The sequence below is a fragment of the Phocoena sinus genome, chromosome 4, assembly GCF_008692025.1.
Source record: "Phocoena sinus isolate mPhoSin1 chromosome 4, mPhoSin1.pri, whole genome shotgun sequence".
Classification (NCBI taxonomy): Eukaryota; Metazoa; Chordata; class Mammalia; order Artiodactyla; family Phocoenidae; genus Phocoena; species Phocoena sinus.
Window position 1 is genome coordinate 36584748 of NC_045766.1, and position 13451 is coordinate 36598198.

General features: G+C 36.6%; 1 protein-coding gene across 1 annotated transcript in view; it reads left to right on the forward strand.

Annotated features, from left to right (window-relative positions):
- LEKR1 (leucine, glutamate and lysine rich 1) overlaps window positions 1-13451 on the forward strand; it is a 270909-nt gene that overhangs the window by 117844 nt on the left and 139614 nt on the right. The window contains exons 5-6 of the mRNA XM_032630652.1: window positions 3308-3427; window positions 11719-11894. Coding sequence (XP_032486543.1) covers window positions 3308-3427; window positions 11719-11894 — 296 coding nt within the window. The remainder of the gene's footprint in view (window positions 1-3307; window positions 3428-11718; window positions 11895-13451) is intronic.

Consider the following 13451-nt stretch of genomic DNA (forward strand, 5'->3'; position numbering starts at 1 on the left):
GGATTCCCTTGTATTTTATTTGTTGCTTTTCCCTTGCTACTTTTAATGTTTCTCCTTTGTGTTTAATTTTTGATAGTTTGATTAATATGTGTCTTGGAGTGTTTCTCCTTGAATTTATCCTGTGTGGGACTCTCTTTGCTTCCTGGACTTGATTGACTCTTTCCTTTCCCATATTAGGGAAACTTTCAACTATAATCTCTTCAAATATTTTATCAGACCCAGGTCTTCTTCTGGGACCCCTATAAGTTGAATGTTGGCATGTTTAATGTTATCCCAGAGGTCTCTGAGACTGCCCTCAGTTCTTTTCATTCTTTATTCTTTATTCTGCTCTTCGGTGGTTATTTCTACTATTTTGTCTTCCAGGTCACTTATCCGTTCTTCTGCCTCAGTTATTCTGCTATTGATTCCCTCTAAAGAATTTTTAATTTCATTTATTGTGGTGTTCATCATTGTTGTTTGCTCTTTATTTCTTCTAAGTACTTGTTAAACGTTTCTTGTATTTTTTCCATTCTATTTCCAAGATTTTGGATCATCTTTACTATGATTACTCTGAATTCTTTTTCAGGTGGACTGCCTATTTCCTCTTCATTTGTTAGGTCTGGTGGGTTTTTACCTTACTCCTTCATCTGCTGCATATTTCTCTGTCTTCTCATTTTGTTTAACTTACTGTGTTTGGGATCTCCTTTTCACAGGCTGCAAGTTCATAGCTCCCGTTGTTTTTGGTGTCTGCCCCTAGTGGGTGAGGTTGGTTCAGTGGTTTGTGTAGGCTTCCTGGTGGCGGGGCCTGGTGACTGTGTTCTGGTGAGTGGGGCTGGATCTTGTCTTTCTGGTGGGCAGGCTGTGTCTGGTTTTGTGTTTTGGGGTGTCTGTGAACTTAGTGTGATTTTAGGCAGCCTCTCTGCTGATGGGTGGGGCTATGTTCCTGTCTTGCTAGTTGTTTGGCATGGGGCATCCAGCACTTGAGCTTGCAGGCCGTTGGGTGGAGCTGGGTCTTAGCGTTGAGAAGGAGATCTCTGGGAGAGCTCTCACCAGTTGGTGTTATGTGGAGCTGGGGCGTCTCTCTGGTAGTGCAATGTCCTGGACTTAGCTCTCCCACCTCGGAGGCTCAGGCTTCACACCCAGCTGGAGCACCAAGACCCTGTCAACCACATGGCTCAGAAGAAAAGGAACAAAAAAAAGGGAATAAAATAATAATAATAAAATTTTAAAAATTATAAAGTAAAGAAAAAATAAAAAAAAGAGAGCAACCAAACCAATAAACAAATCCACCAACGATAGCAAGCACTAAAAACTAAACTAAGATAAACATAAAAATCAGAAACAAATCAGTTGCAGACAGCAAACCCCTAGTCTACAGTTGCTCCCAAAGTCCACTGCCTCAATTTTGGGAATATTCATTGTCTATTCAGGGATTCCACAGATGCAGCATTCATCTATTGATTGTGGGAGTGTAATCCGCTGCTCCTGAGGCTGGTGGGAGAGATTCCCCTTTCTCTTCTTTGTTCACACAGCTCCTGGGGTTCAGCTTTGGTTTTGGCCCCACCTCTGTGTGTAGGTCGCCCTCAGGCGTCTGTTCCCCACCCAGACAGGAGAGGGTTAAAGCAGCGGCTGATTAGGGCTCTTTTGCTGTCTCAGGCCAGGGAGAGGGAGGGGGATGGTAGTCATAATTGGAATGCGATGGGAGCATGCAGCGGCAGAGGCCAGCGTGACATTACAACAGCCTGAGGTGCTCTGTGTGTTCTCGGGGGAAAGTTGTCCCTGGATCTGGGGACAGTGGCAGTGGTGTGCTGCACAGCCTCCTGTGGGGTTGTGGGGGCGGGTATGGGTAGTGACCTGTGTTTGCACATAAGATTCTTGGTGGCAGCAGCAGCAGCGTTAGCATTTCATGCCTGTCTCTGTGGTCTGAGCTGCTAACCACAGCTCACGCCCATCTCTGGAGCTCACTTAGGTGGTGCTCTGTCTCCTGTGGGCACACATGGAAGGAATCCCGTCTCCTCACACACCCCGAAACAATGGTCTCTTGCCTCTTCGGCAGGTCCAGACTTTTTCCCTGACTCCCTCCCAGCTAGTTTTAGCACGCCAGCCCTCTTCAGGCTGTCTTCACGCAGCCAACCCCAGTCTTCTTCCTGGGATCTGACCTCCGAAGCCCAAGCCTCAGCTCCCAGCCCCCACCTGCCCCGGCGGGTGAGCAGAAAATTGTCTCAGGCTGGTGAATGCTGGTTGGCACCGATCCTCTGTGCAGGAATCTCTCCGCTTTGCCCTCTGCACCCCTGTTGCTGCGCTCTCCTCCATGGCACCAAAGCTTTTCCCCATCCACCTCCCTCTCTACCAGTGAAGGGGCTTCCTAGTGTGTGGAAACTTTTCCTCTTTTACAGCTCCCTCCCAGAGGTGCAGGTCCTGTCCCTATTCTTTTGTCTCTGTTTTTTCTGTTTTCTTTTGCCCTACCTAGGTACGTGGGGATTTTCTTGCCTTTTGGGAAGTCTGAGGTCTTCTGCCAGCATTCAGTAGGTGTTCTGTAAGAGTTGTTCCACATGTAGATGTATTTTTGATGTAATTGTGGGGAGGAAGGTGATCTCCACGTCTTATTTCTCCACCACCTTGAAGGTCCCCCCCCATAGTTTTCTTTTATTTTTATTAAAAATGGATTTAAAATTAAAAAAAAATTATTTTGGAGTATAGTTGTTTTACTATGTTGTGTTAGTTTCAGGTGTACAGCAAAGTGAATCAGTTATACATATACATATATCCACTATTTTTTTAGATTTTTTTTCCCATAGCCCATTACAGAGTACTGAGTAGAGCTCCCTGTGCTGTACAGTAGGTTCTTATTAATTATCTATTTATATGTAATAGTGTGTATATGTCAATCCCAATCTCCCAGTTTATCCCACCCCTTCCTTATCTGCTGGTAACCATAAGTTTGTTTTCTATTGATACATCTGTGACTCTACTGTTTTGTAACTACATTCATTTGTCCCCTTTTTTTAGATTCCACATATAAGCAGTATCATAATGATATTTGTCTTTTCTGTGTCTGACTTACTTCACTCAGTATGACAGTCTCTAGGTCCATCCATGTTGCTGCAAATGGCATTATTTTGGTTTTTTTTATGGCTGAGTAATATTCCATTGTATATATGTACCACATCTTCTTTATCCATACATCTGTTGATGGACATTTAGTTTGCTTCCATGTCCTGGCTATTGTAAATAGTGCTGCAATGAAAAAAGTGGATTTAAATTTTGATAAAGTACTCATGAGGAAATATTTAGGCTTATAACAGTTGTTATTTGTTTATATTTTTAGAATTCGAGATGCAAGCATGCAGTTAAAAAGTCACCAAAATGATTTTCAGAGAGTACAGAAAGAATTGAGTCAGTTGCAACATGAGTTAAAAATTAAACAAAGACAATCACAAATCTTCAGGTAAGATTATCTTTAAAGAATTGAATATTATAGTATTGAAAATATACACTCATTTAATTCTAACTTTATAAACATTCAAACACCTTTTAGTAATATAGTTTCTATGTTTATATAGTTTAATATTATAGTGTTTTTGAAAAAAATGGAAACACTTCACTTTTTTTAAACTATTATCTCAACTAAATAGTTTTGCCAATAACATTTAAATTAGGCAAACACCTTGTTCTGATTTTGCAGTGACATTTAGAATGAAAGCACAGTAACTAATTCATTTTCTTCTTGGCCAGTATTTCTTGGTATACTTGATCTCCTGACCGACAGTCCAGTGACATGAAAAGAGTAGAATGGGGAAACTTTCTAACTGGATAGTAATAGACCTCCTAAATTTAGAAATTTCCAATATAAATGGTGTTAAGTCTGCTTTTATATAATCTTTGAAGGCTTTATAATAACTAAAGGTAAAGCCCAATGTTCTAAAGAAAATAGGAAGTACTTTTTAAAAATGGAATTGAATATATTGAGAATATCAGAAAGAATGATTAATTTTTAAATTGAGTAACTTTTAGCTCTTAGAAAAGGAAAATAAGTTAAATGAACATTATAAATAGACACAGGTTCAGGATGACTAAAAAACATATGCCGGGTAAATACTTTTAATGTTCTTATTTTTTCCAGTCTACTTATTATTATTGGGAATATTGTTCTGTTAAAAAAATTATCTGGGCTAATAATTTTTTTATGCAATATCTGGTGATAACCTGTTAGCCATCTAACCTTTCATTAATGCCTTGCACATAACTGATGCTAAATAAATAATTTTTGAATTAATGAATGAGTCTACTCACAAAACAGATGACAATTTTTGTCATCAGGAATCTTCTCTGTCCTTTCCTAGAAATCTAGTATTGAACCAGCAGGATATCACCCCGGTGACCCCAACTCTCCATTTTAGTCAGGACCATCAGTATTCAGTCTTGGCCCCAACAATAGCTTTGGCTCAGGTCCGCTTGGGAAATCCCATTTGTTTTATCCAGAGATGCCATTATGGATGGCAGGATTGACTAAATTTTAAAGGCTAGACTAGGACTAGATTAGACAATTAATGCTGCTTCAGGATATTATGGACTGATAAAGTCAGTCTTTATTATTCACATTTTACATGTAATTTGTAGTATTTTAAATTCTTGAAGAAGCTTATACATATTTAAATGTTATCTTTATTCTGTGTTGTAATTTTGTCATCATTTTGCATTATACTTTTACTGCTTATTTTTTAAAATGTTTTCAAAAGATCTGTGGTTTTTGTTTACTTTTAGATAAAAGATCACAAATTGGGAGTTTTGGATCTGATTTATATAAAAAAGTAACACTAGAAATTTTAGAAGTAACCATTTAACTAGACAGTATAAATAAAAGTTTGTGACAGATGAATAAGAATAATTACATGTTTTATTAATACTCTCACTAGTAGGTACATTGCATGGGAGAAGGCAGTCTGGTGAAAATAAAATCAAACCAAAAGTTGTAGAGTTCAGTGATTTTGTTGCATTACTAAAAGCTCATTTTAAACTAGTTTACTGATTATTTAAAAAAAATATCTACCAGAACGTAAAACTTCGACTTTGCTGTGGATAAAGAAAAGAAGCTTATAATCTTCTCTCTTAAAGTGGTAAAGAAAAGAAGTTTGCGCTTTAGCTACTCAGGTGTAATCATCTTTATTTACGGAGTCCAAAAGGAAATGTACTGTGTCTTTGAGTCACTTTGCTCTTTTTAAATTATTCTCTCATTTGTTTAATTGCAATAGGGCTTAATCACCTAGCCTCCAGCAAAGTGTTCTTCATGCTTTGTATTTTCCCTGACCTCATTTCCAACCTGTCTCTCGCAAGGGGTTGATGAGGAGTAGCTGTGGTATGCCTCAGTTGGCTCAGCACAACTGCTATTCAGAATAAAGTGTCTTTTGAGAATGGAAATTAACTTTTGAAAGCCTGTAAAATAGATACTAAAAAACAATACGGAATATAGGTATACTTCACTTTATGTAAAGTTGTGTATAACTCCAAAATTCCAAATCAATCCATATTTGAAATATTTTGGTAGTGCTTACTTTTATAGGATTCTTATTGTAAATCTTTCATAAATTGTTTGAAATATACTTATCCTTTAATTTTTCTTGTTTGTAAATCCAGACTCTGTCATCTTTGAAATTAAGCCAACTCCCCACATCTCTCACTTTCACACCAACTCTTCAGCCACATGAAGGCTTCTAGTTTTGTTTTGTTTTGTTTTTCTGATTTTCCCAACCATTTCCTGGCCTTACTTTGTTTTCTAGCCTTAATCCCATAATCAGCTCATGTCTTTTTTAAACAGCTGTATTGAGATATGTTACATGCTACAAAATCCACCCCTTTTAAGTAGACAATGTAATGATTTTTAGTAAACTTACTGAGTTGTGCAACCATTACCACATGCAATATTAGAACATTTGAGTCATCCTTAGAAGATCCTCATGCCATTTGCAATCTCTATCTTCACCACCAATCCTAGGCAATTGCTTATCTTCTTTCTGTTTCTGTAGATAGTTCTCTGGACAATTCAAATATATGGAATCCTACAATATGTGGTCTTTTATATCTGACATCTTTCAATAATGTTTTTGATGTTTGTCCATGTTGTATCATGCATCAGTACTTTGTTCCTTTTTATTGCTAAATAGTGTTCCATTGTCTGAACATACCACATTTTATTTATGCATTTATTAGTTGAAGGACATTTGGATTGTTTCCGCTTGTTGGCACTTATGAATAATGCTGCTATAAACATTCACATGTAAGTCTTTGTGTGGATGTATGTTTCATTTCTTTTGAGTAGATACCTAAGTGTAGAATTACTGAATCATATGGTAAATTGATATTTAACCTTTAAGAAACTGCAAAACTATTTTGCAAAGTGGCTGCACTATTTTACATTCCTACCAGGTATGAGGATTCTACTTTCACTGTGTTCTTGACAACATTTCTTATTGTCTGTCTTCTTTTTATAGTAGCCATTCTAGAGGCTGTGAAATGGTACCTCATTGTGCTTTGATTTGTGTTTCCCAAATGACTAATGGTGTTGAACATCTTTTCGTGTGCTTATTAACTATTTTTATGGTTATTTGGTGAAATATCTATTAAAATATTTTTTCTTTTTTTCATTGGTTTGTTTTCTTGTTATCAGATTATAAGAGTTCTTTGTATGTTCTGGGTACAAGTCTTTTATTTGAAATATGATTTGCAAATATTTTCTCCCAGTCTGTGGCTAGTCTTTTCGTTTTTGTAATTGTGTCTTTTTGAAGAACAAAAGTTATTATTTTTAGTGAAATACAGTTTAATCAATGTTTTCTTTTAGGGATTGTGCTTCTGGTAATGTATCTAAGAACTCTGCCTAACCAAAGGTCACAAAGATTTTTTCCAGTAGGTTCTTCTAAAGGTTTTATAGTTTTAGCTCTTACCTTTAGGTCTGTGATCCATTTTAACTCTAGTGAATGATGTAAAGTAAGGATCTAAATTCATCTTTTTTTTATGTGAATATTCAATTATTCTAGCGCTGTTTGTTAAAAAGACTATTCTTTCCCTATTGAGTTGCCTTGGTCCCTTTACATAAAATCAATTCACCATGAATGGAAGGAATTATTTCTGGACTCTCTATTCTATTTTATTCATCTATTGATGTATATCTATTCTTAATGTCAGTACTACACTCTCTTGAATATTATAATTTTTAGTGAATTTTGAGATCAAGAAATGTAAGCCCTTCAAATTTCTTTGTTTTCAAGATTGTTTTGGCTATTCTGGGAACCTTGTATTTCCATATAAATTTTAGGATCATCTTGTCAATTTCTGAAAAATAGCCTACTGGGATTTTGATAGGTATAGCATTAAATCTATAGCTCAATTTGGGGAGAACTTCCATTTTTAAAATGTTGAATTTTTCAATCCAAGAATCCATATATCTCTCCACTGAGATCTTTAGTTCTCTCAGAAATGTTTTGTTTTTAGTATACAAGTCTTGCACTCCTTTTATTTAGTTTATTTCTAAATATTTAATTCTTTTTGATGTTATGACAAGTGGGATTTTTTTCTTAACTTTATTTTTGGGATTCATCATTGCTAGTAAACAGATTGGTTTTTGCACATGGTTTATGTATCCTGTGATCTTGATGAACCCATTTATTCTAGTATTTGTGTGTGTGTGTGTGTATATATTCTTTAGGATTTTCTTCATAGAGTATGTTTCTGCATAGAGGAATTTACCAATACTCCAGCTACTTTTACCTCTGCTTATTTACCCTTAAAACTCTCAGTCTTTATACCCACTTACAGGTTGTTAAACACCAGGTCCTCAATTTCTTCAGTACTATTCTAAATCCTCAATATTCTGCTTAAAATTCTTTGTGCTGCTTATCTCTCACCAGCTGTGTGTCTTGCCTTGTATTTCACAAAGAGAGTTAAAGTTATCAACACAGGCGTATTTCCTGTGAGTCAAATGATACTTAAGTTTCAGAACCCCACATTCAGGACCCCTTTCCAAGTTTCTGGGAGGGCCCCTGGCAAAGTAAGATGATTTTAAATTATAATTGTAAAAATTCTGTCTCTTTGCACTCTGATTTCCCTTCTTCTACTTCTGATGTCAGTATGCCCTTGGAGTAGTCCCTGGCATTTGAGGGATCTGAGAGAGAAAGTTGTGTTGGGAATATACATTATAACTGCCATTTAGAAAGACATTTTAGACTGCTTCAATTACACAAACAAGACGTTGCAGACTAAAAATAGGGATGTGTATGAATTTATTATTATTATTATTTTTTTGTGGTACGTGGGCCTCTCACTGTTGTGGCCTCTCCCGTTGCAGAGCACAGGCTCTGGACGCGCAGGCTCAGCGGCCATGGCTCACGGGCCCAGCCGCTCTGCAGCATGTGGGAATCTTCCCAGACTGGGACATGAAACCGCATCCCCTGCATTGGCACGCGGACTCTCAACCACTGCACAACCAGGGAAGCCCTGTATGAATTTTTTTGAATTAATGGAGTAAAAGCAATAAAGATGAACAATTTAAACAATAGAAATTATTCTGTCATAAAAAACAGATTATAACATTTTTTCAGATTACATCATAAGTGATACATTTTCAATAAAATCTCTTGAATTATTTTGTAATCCATTCAATGAAGAGGAGTTAATTATTTGAATACATTGGAGAAAGATTTAAGTTTCTTGCTGATTTGACCAAAGCTGCTGACATCACTGAATATATCATAAAAATCATAGTATACCACTTCAAGGACATCTGAGATAAGCTGGTTCATGAGTTTCATCATTTCAAAGACAATTTAAGATGTCATTTTCCAAGAAAACTTGAAATGCCAAAAATTTTATCATATATGAAAAATTTTTATAAGGATTTTCCCAAATTTGACAATGCTTAATATTTTCATGATATTACCAATAATGGGCTATGAAGCTAAAAGAATCTTTCTAAACTACCACAGATAATAAAACTAATGGCCTTGCTAGATGAAAGGCTGTATAATTTTTATATTCTCTCCACACAAAGTATTATTATAAAATGGTTCTCATATGAAAAGGTGCTTGTAAAGCAGGTAGCCAAAAATTATAGACAAAAGAAGTATTGTAGAGCTGTTACTTATTAAAAAGTTATAGTTTTTCTGTATTTTGTGATATTGATGAGATTTATTAACTTTTACAATTTTATTTGTAATAATTTTTCTCAATCTATAAGTGCACACTTTTAAACCTAATTTTGTAGTCGTCTTTTACAAGAAAGCCATCCCTCTATCCACACCAATCATATAAGATCTAGGCCACACAAAATGTGATGGATCTGCTCTTCGCTAAGTGGCTTGATTTTTCTGTTTCCTGCCTTTTGTCCCTACATAAGCACATGCATCCGTATCTGGTCTTTCTTCTATTAAATATCCCTTTAGGCCTTGACCCCCATGTTCATGACTTGCTCCCAGCAGCTGCCTTACATTGGGCCCATTAGGTCTTCAACATTGACTTAGTTCATAGTTCTTGTCTCTGTCTTACCACTTCCTGGCTTCGCATTCAAACTTCCCATCCTCACCATTGCTCCCCTTTGCTTTAGTGATCTGTTGGACTCTTTCTTTGATTTTTTTTTTGGCTTGTTTTTAATTGAAATATAGTTGATTTACAATGTTGTGTTAATTTCTGCTGTACAGCAAAGTGATTCAGTTATACATGTTATATACATTCATTTTTATATTCTTTTCTATTATGGTTTATCTCAGGATATTGAATATAGTTCCTGTGCTATACAGTAGGACCTTGTTGTTTATCCATTCTATATGTAATAGTTTGCATCTGCTAACCTCAACCTCCCAATCCATCCCTCCCTCACCCCCACCCCTTTCTTTGATTTTTTTTTTTTGAAATCAACATCTCTCTTAGCTCCCAGGTCTGCATGCTGATTGAGGATTCTCTGTGGCTTTTGGTCACTCAAGTGGACCTTATTAATTAACCACACAGAATGACACCACCCTTCTTCTTCCTGGCAAAGGCTAATCTTTCAGCCTTTGTTTTACATCTGTCCTTTCTTTCTAGCTCTCTGCACAAAAAATGATCACATCTCTTGCCTGTGTTTTTTAGCCTCTGTGACTACTCATACTGTCTGCTCAGCTCTGTAAACACTCAGGTGTCTCCCATCCTAACAAACCATTCTACTGTGTATCTTCCTTTTTCTCCCTTGCTGCCTCAATCAAGGTTCTTGATTGCTGGTACCACATAACTATTTTCTCATTTCTGCTTTACTGCTCAGTCTTTTCCTACCTGAAGCCTCTCTCTTAGGTCACCAAAGACCTCCTTAATACCGGATATAATGGCCTCTGTTCAGCCTTTGTCTGAGGCCTTAAACACTGATCACTACTCTCTACTTTAAATTCTCTTATCCCCTGGCTTTTCCGATGTTATCTTTTTGGCTTTTCTTCACTGGTTGCTCCTCCCTCATCTCCTTTGAGGGTTTGTTTTCTGATTTATTCCCATAAATATTAGTGTTGTCCTGTATCTTATCCTCAGTATTTCTTACTTCTTTATTCCTCCAACAGAGTGATCTATTTTTTTCACTCATTCATTCATTCATCAATATGTGTTGAGTACATACTATGTGGTAGGTACTGTGCTAGGTGCAAGGGGGACTGTAATGAACAAGAGAGATACAGTCTCTGCATAATAGATCTTAGTCTACTTAGGTAGATAAATATTAACTCCCATGGCTTCAGTCATCATCTTTTTGCTGATAACACTCATATCCATGTCTGCATCTTGCTTGATTATTAGGTAAATGAGAGCCAGGACATCTGAAGTAATAAAAATCATTGAGATAGTAAAAAACATGTGGTTACTTTGAGCTGTGGCATTTGATGTGGGAAAAGCACTGGATCAGTCACTTAAAAAGGTTTCATTTATTATTACCCCAGGTTTTACACTGCCTGTAGGACTCTAGTGCAGGAAGAATGCTGTCTACAAATCTGAGATTCTCTTTTAGGCTCAGTGACTAAGTCACTTTTTAATTTTATTTATTTATTTTTGGCTGCATTAGGTCTTTGCTGCTGCAGGCGGGCTTTCTCTAGTTGCGGCGAGCGGGGGCTACTCTTCATTGCAGTGTTCGGGCTTCTCATTATGGTGGTTTCTCTTGTTGCGGAGCACGGGCTCTAGGCGCGCAGTCTTCAGTAGTTGTGGCACGTAGGCTCAGTAGTTGTGGCTTGTGGGCTCTAGAGCACAGGCTCTGTAGTTGTGGCACACAGGCTTAGTTGCTCCACAGCATATGGGATCTTCCCAGACCAGGGATCAAACTAGCGTCCCCTGCATTGGCAGGTGGATTCTTAACCACTGCGCCACCGGGGAAGTCCTGACTAAGTCACTTTTGACTGAATTTCCTTCACTAAATGTTTGCTGTTAAATTAATTTTAAAAGATTAATAGAAAAATATGTATGAAAGTAGTTAGCTATCTTTATTTATAGTTAAAATATTATAACACAATGGAAATGAGTTGGGGTGACCATATACCTCAGTCTTCCTGGGATAACCCCAGTTTATATGTTTTCTCAGCATAAGGCAGATAGCACCTACTTTTACTTTCATAACTGTCTCCATTTAAACGGTAGATTGTATGGTCACTCTAAAACCATTTTTCAAAGAAAACCTTTTTTCAAATACATATTTGTTACTATGCTTGCTATTTTTTAAAATCCTAATTTTTCCTTACTTCTTTACAGTCAGAGATTGAAAGAATACAAGTATCTCTGGAATAAGACTCTTTCATTACTTACTTTTAGTAAAAGAGAGCTAACCAGTATTAAAAATGAAGTATATGATAATTTTCAAAACTGGACTTCACTGAAAGGAGAAGTTTTTCTACAAATTAAATCCATAAGTGAAACAGCCTTGACAGGTTTGTTATATATATTTAGAACATAATCGTCCTTGTTTTGGTAAATGGTATATCATAAGTAATGAAATAATGATACTTCATTTTATGTGATGGGAATTATGATTAATTTTAAACCTGTTATTTGTTAGTATACTAGATGACCATTAAGATCTATTCCACCCCTGAAATTTAATAATTATAGGCCTGATCTAAGATAAGCTCTGATACATCAATCTTGAACTGTGACCAGAAGTCTGGTTATTCCTGTTAAATGTACAAATTTGTATTTTAAAACTTTTTTTCTGTTAATGGCTGAGTAGCTCTAATTAGATCAGATTTCCTACAGATAACAACTATAAATTCTGGACAGAGTACCTACCTAAAAACACTGGAGAGTGACCAAGACCAAGCACATGGAGGGAATATAAGAAAAATTGAAAGAAGGCCTATTACTATTTGAAAAAAGCCAATCTAAAACGGTTATGTACTGGATGATTCCAACTGTAATATATGACTATTCTGGAAAAGGCAAAACTATGGAAATAGTAAAGAGGTCAGTGGTTGCCAGGGTAGGAAGGAAGGATGAATAGATAGAGCATGGAGTATTTTAGGGCAGTGAAACTATTTTTGTATAGTATAATGGTGGATAGGTGTCTTTATACATTTTGCCAAAACCCATAGAATATACAACGCCAAGAATGTACCCTTAATGTAAGTTATAGATTTGGGATGGTAATGATGTGCCAATGTAAGTTCATTAATTGTAAAAAAATGTACCACTGTGGTGCAGGATGTTGATGGTGGGGGAAGCTATGCATGTGTGGGGGGCAGGGAGTATCTGGGAATTCTCTGTACTTTCTGCTTAATTTTACTATGAACCTAAAACTGAACTAAAAAAATCTATTATTTTTTTAATTGAAAGAAGGGGATAGCACTGGGTGAATTCCTTGTTTGTTGTTTGTTTTGGTGGTTTTTTTTATGGCTGTTAGATTGAGGGCAGGGTACAATCTATTCCAAGCAGGGAAGCTAGAACTTTGATAGAAATCTATAGTCTTTTTGGCTTTAGGACTGGAGAACAGAGATCAAGGCAGTCCCAGCTTTGAGAAGTGAGAGGATATCCTCGAAAAGAGATAGAAAGTGAGAGCTCAAATTACACATATAAACTCTTCCCAAATCTCTGGCTTATCCCTAAAATACGTGTGTACAGGGAAGACTCTTAAGTAGCTCATCTAAGGCTAAAGCAATTGACATTACCTGCTACCTACCCTAGGGGAAACAGTCTTTAGTATATGAGTTCAGCCAAGTTAACTACCTGTTAAAACAAAGCAATACCAAAAAAAAAAAAAAAAAAAAAAAATCAATACTCTAGAGGACCATAACAGAATCCAGAGTCTCCATAACATAACATCCGCAATGTTTAGGGTACAATCCAAAACTACTTGAACTGGGAAGAAACAGGAAAATGGCTTCTACTCAAAAGAGTAGATAGTCAATAGAGACCAACCCTGAGGTGGGCCAGATGATATAATTAGCTGACTAGGATTTCAAATCAGCTGTTAACTATGTTCAATGACATAG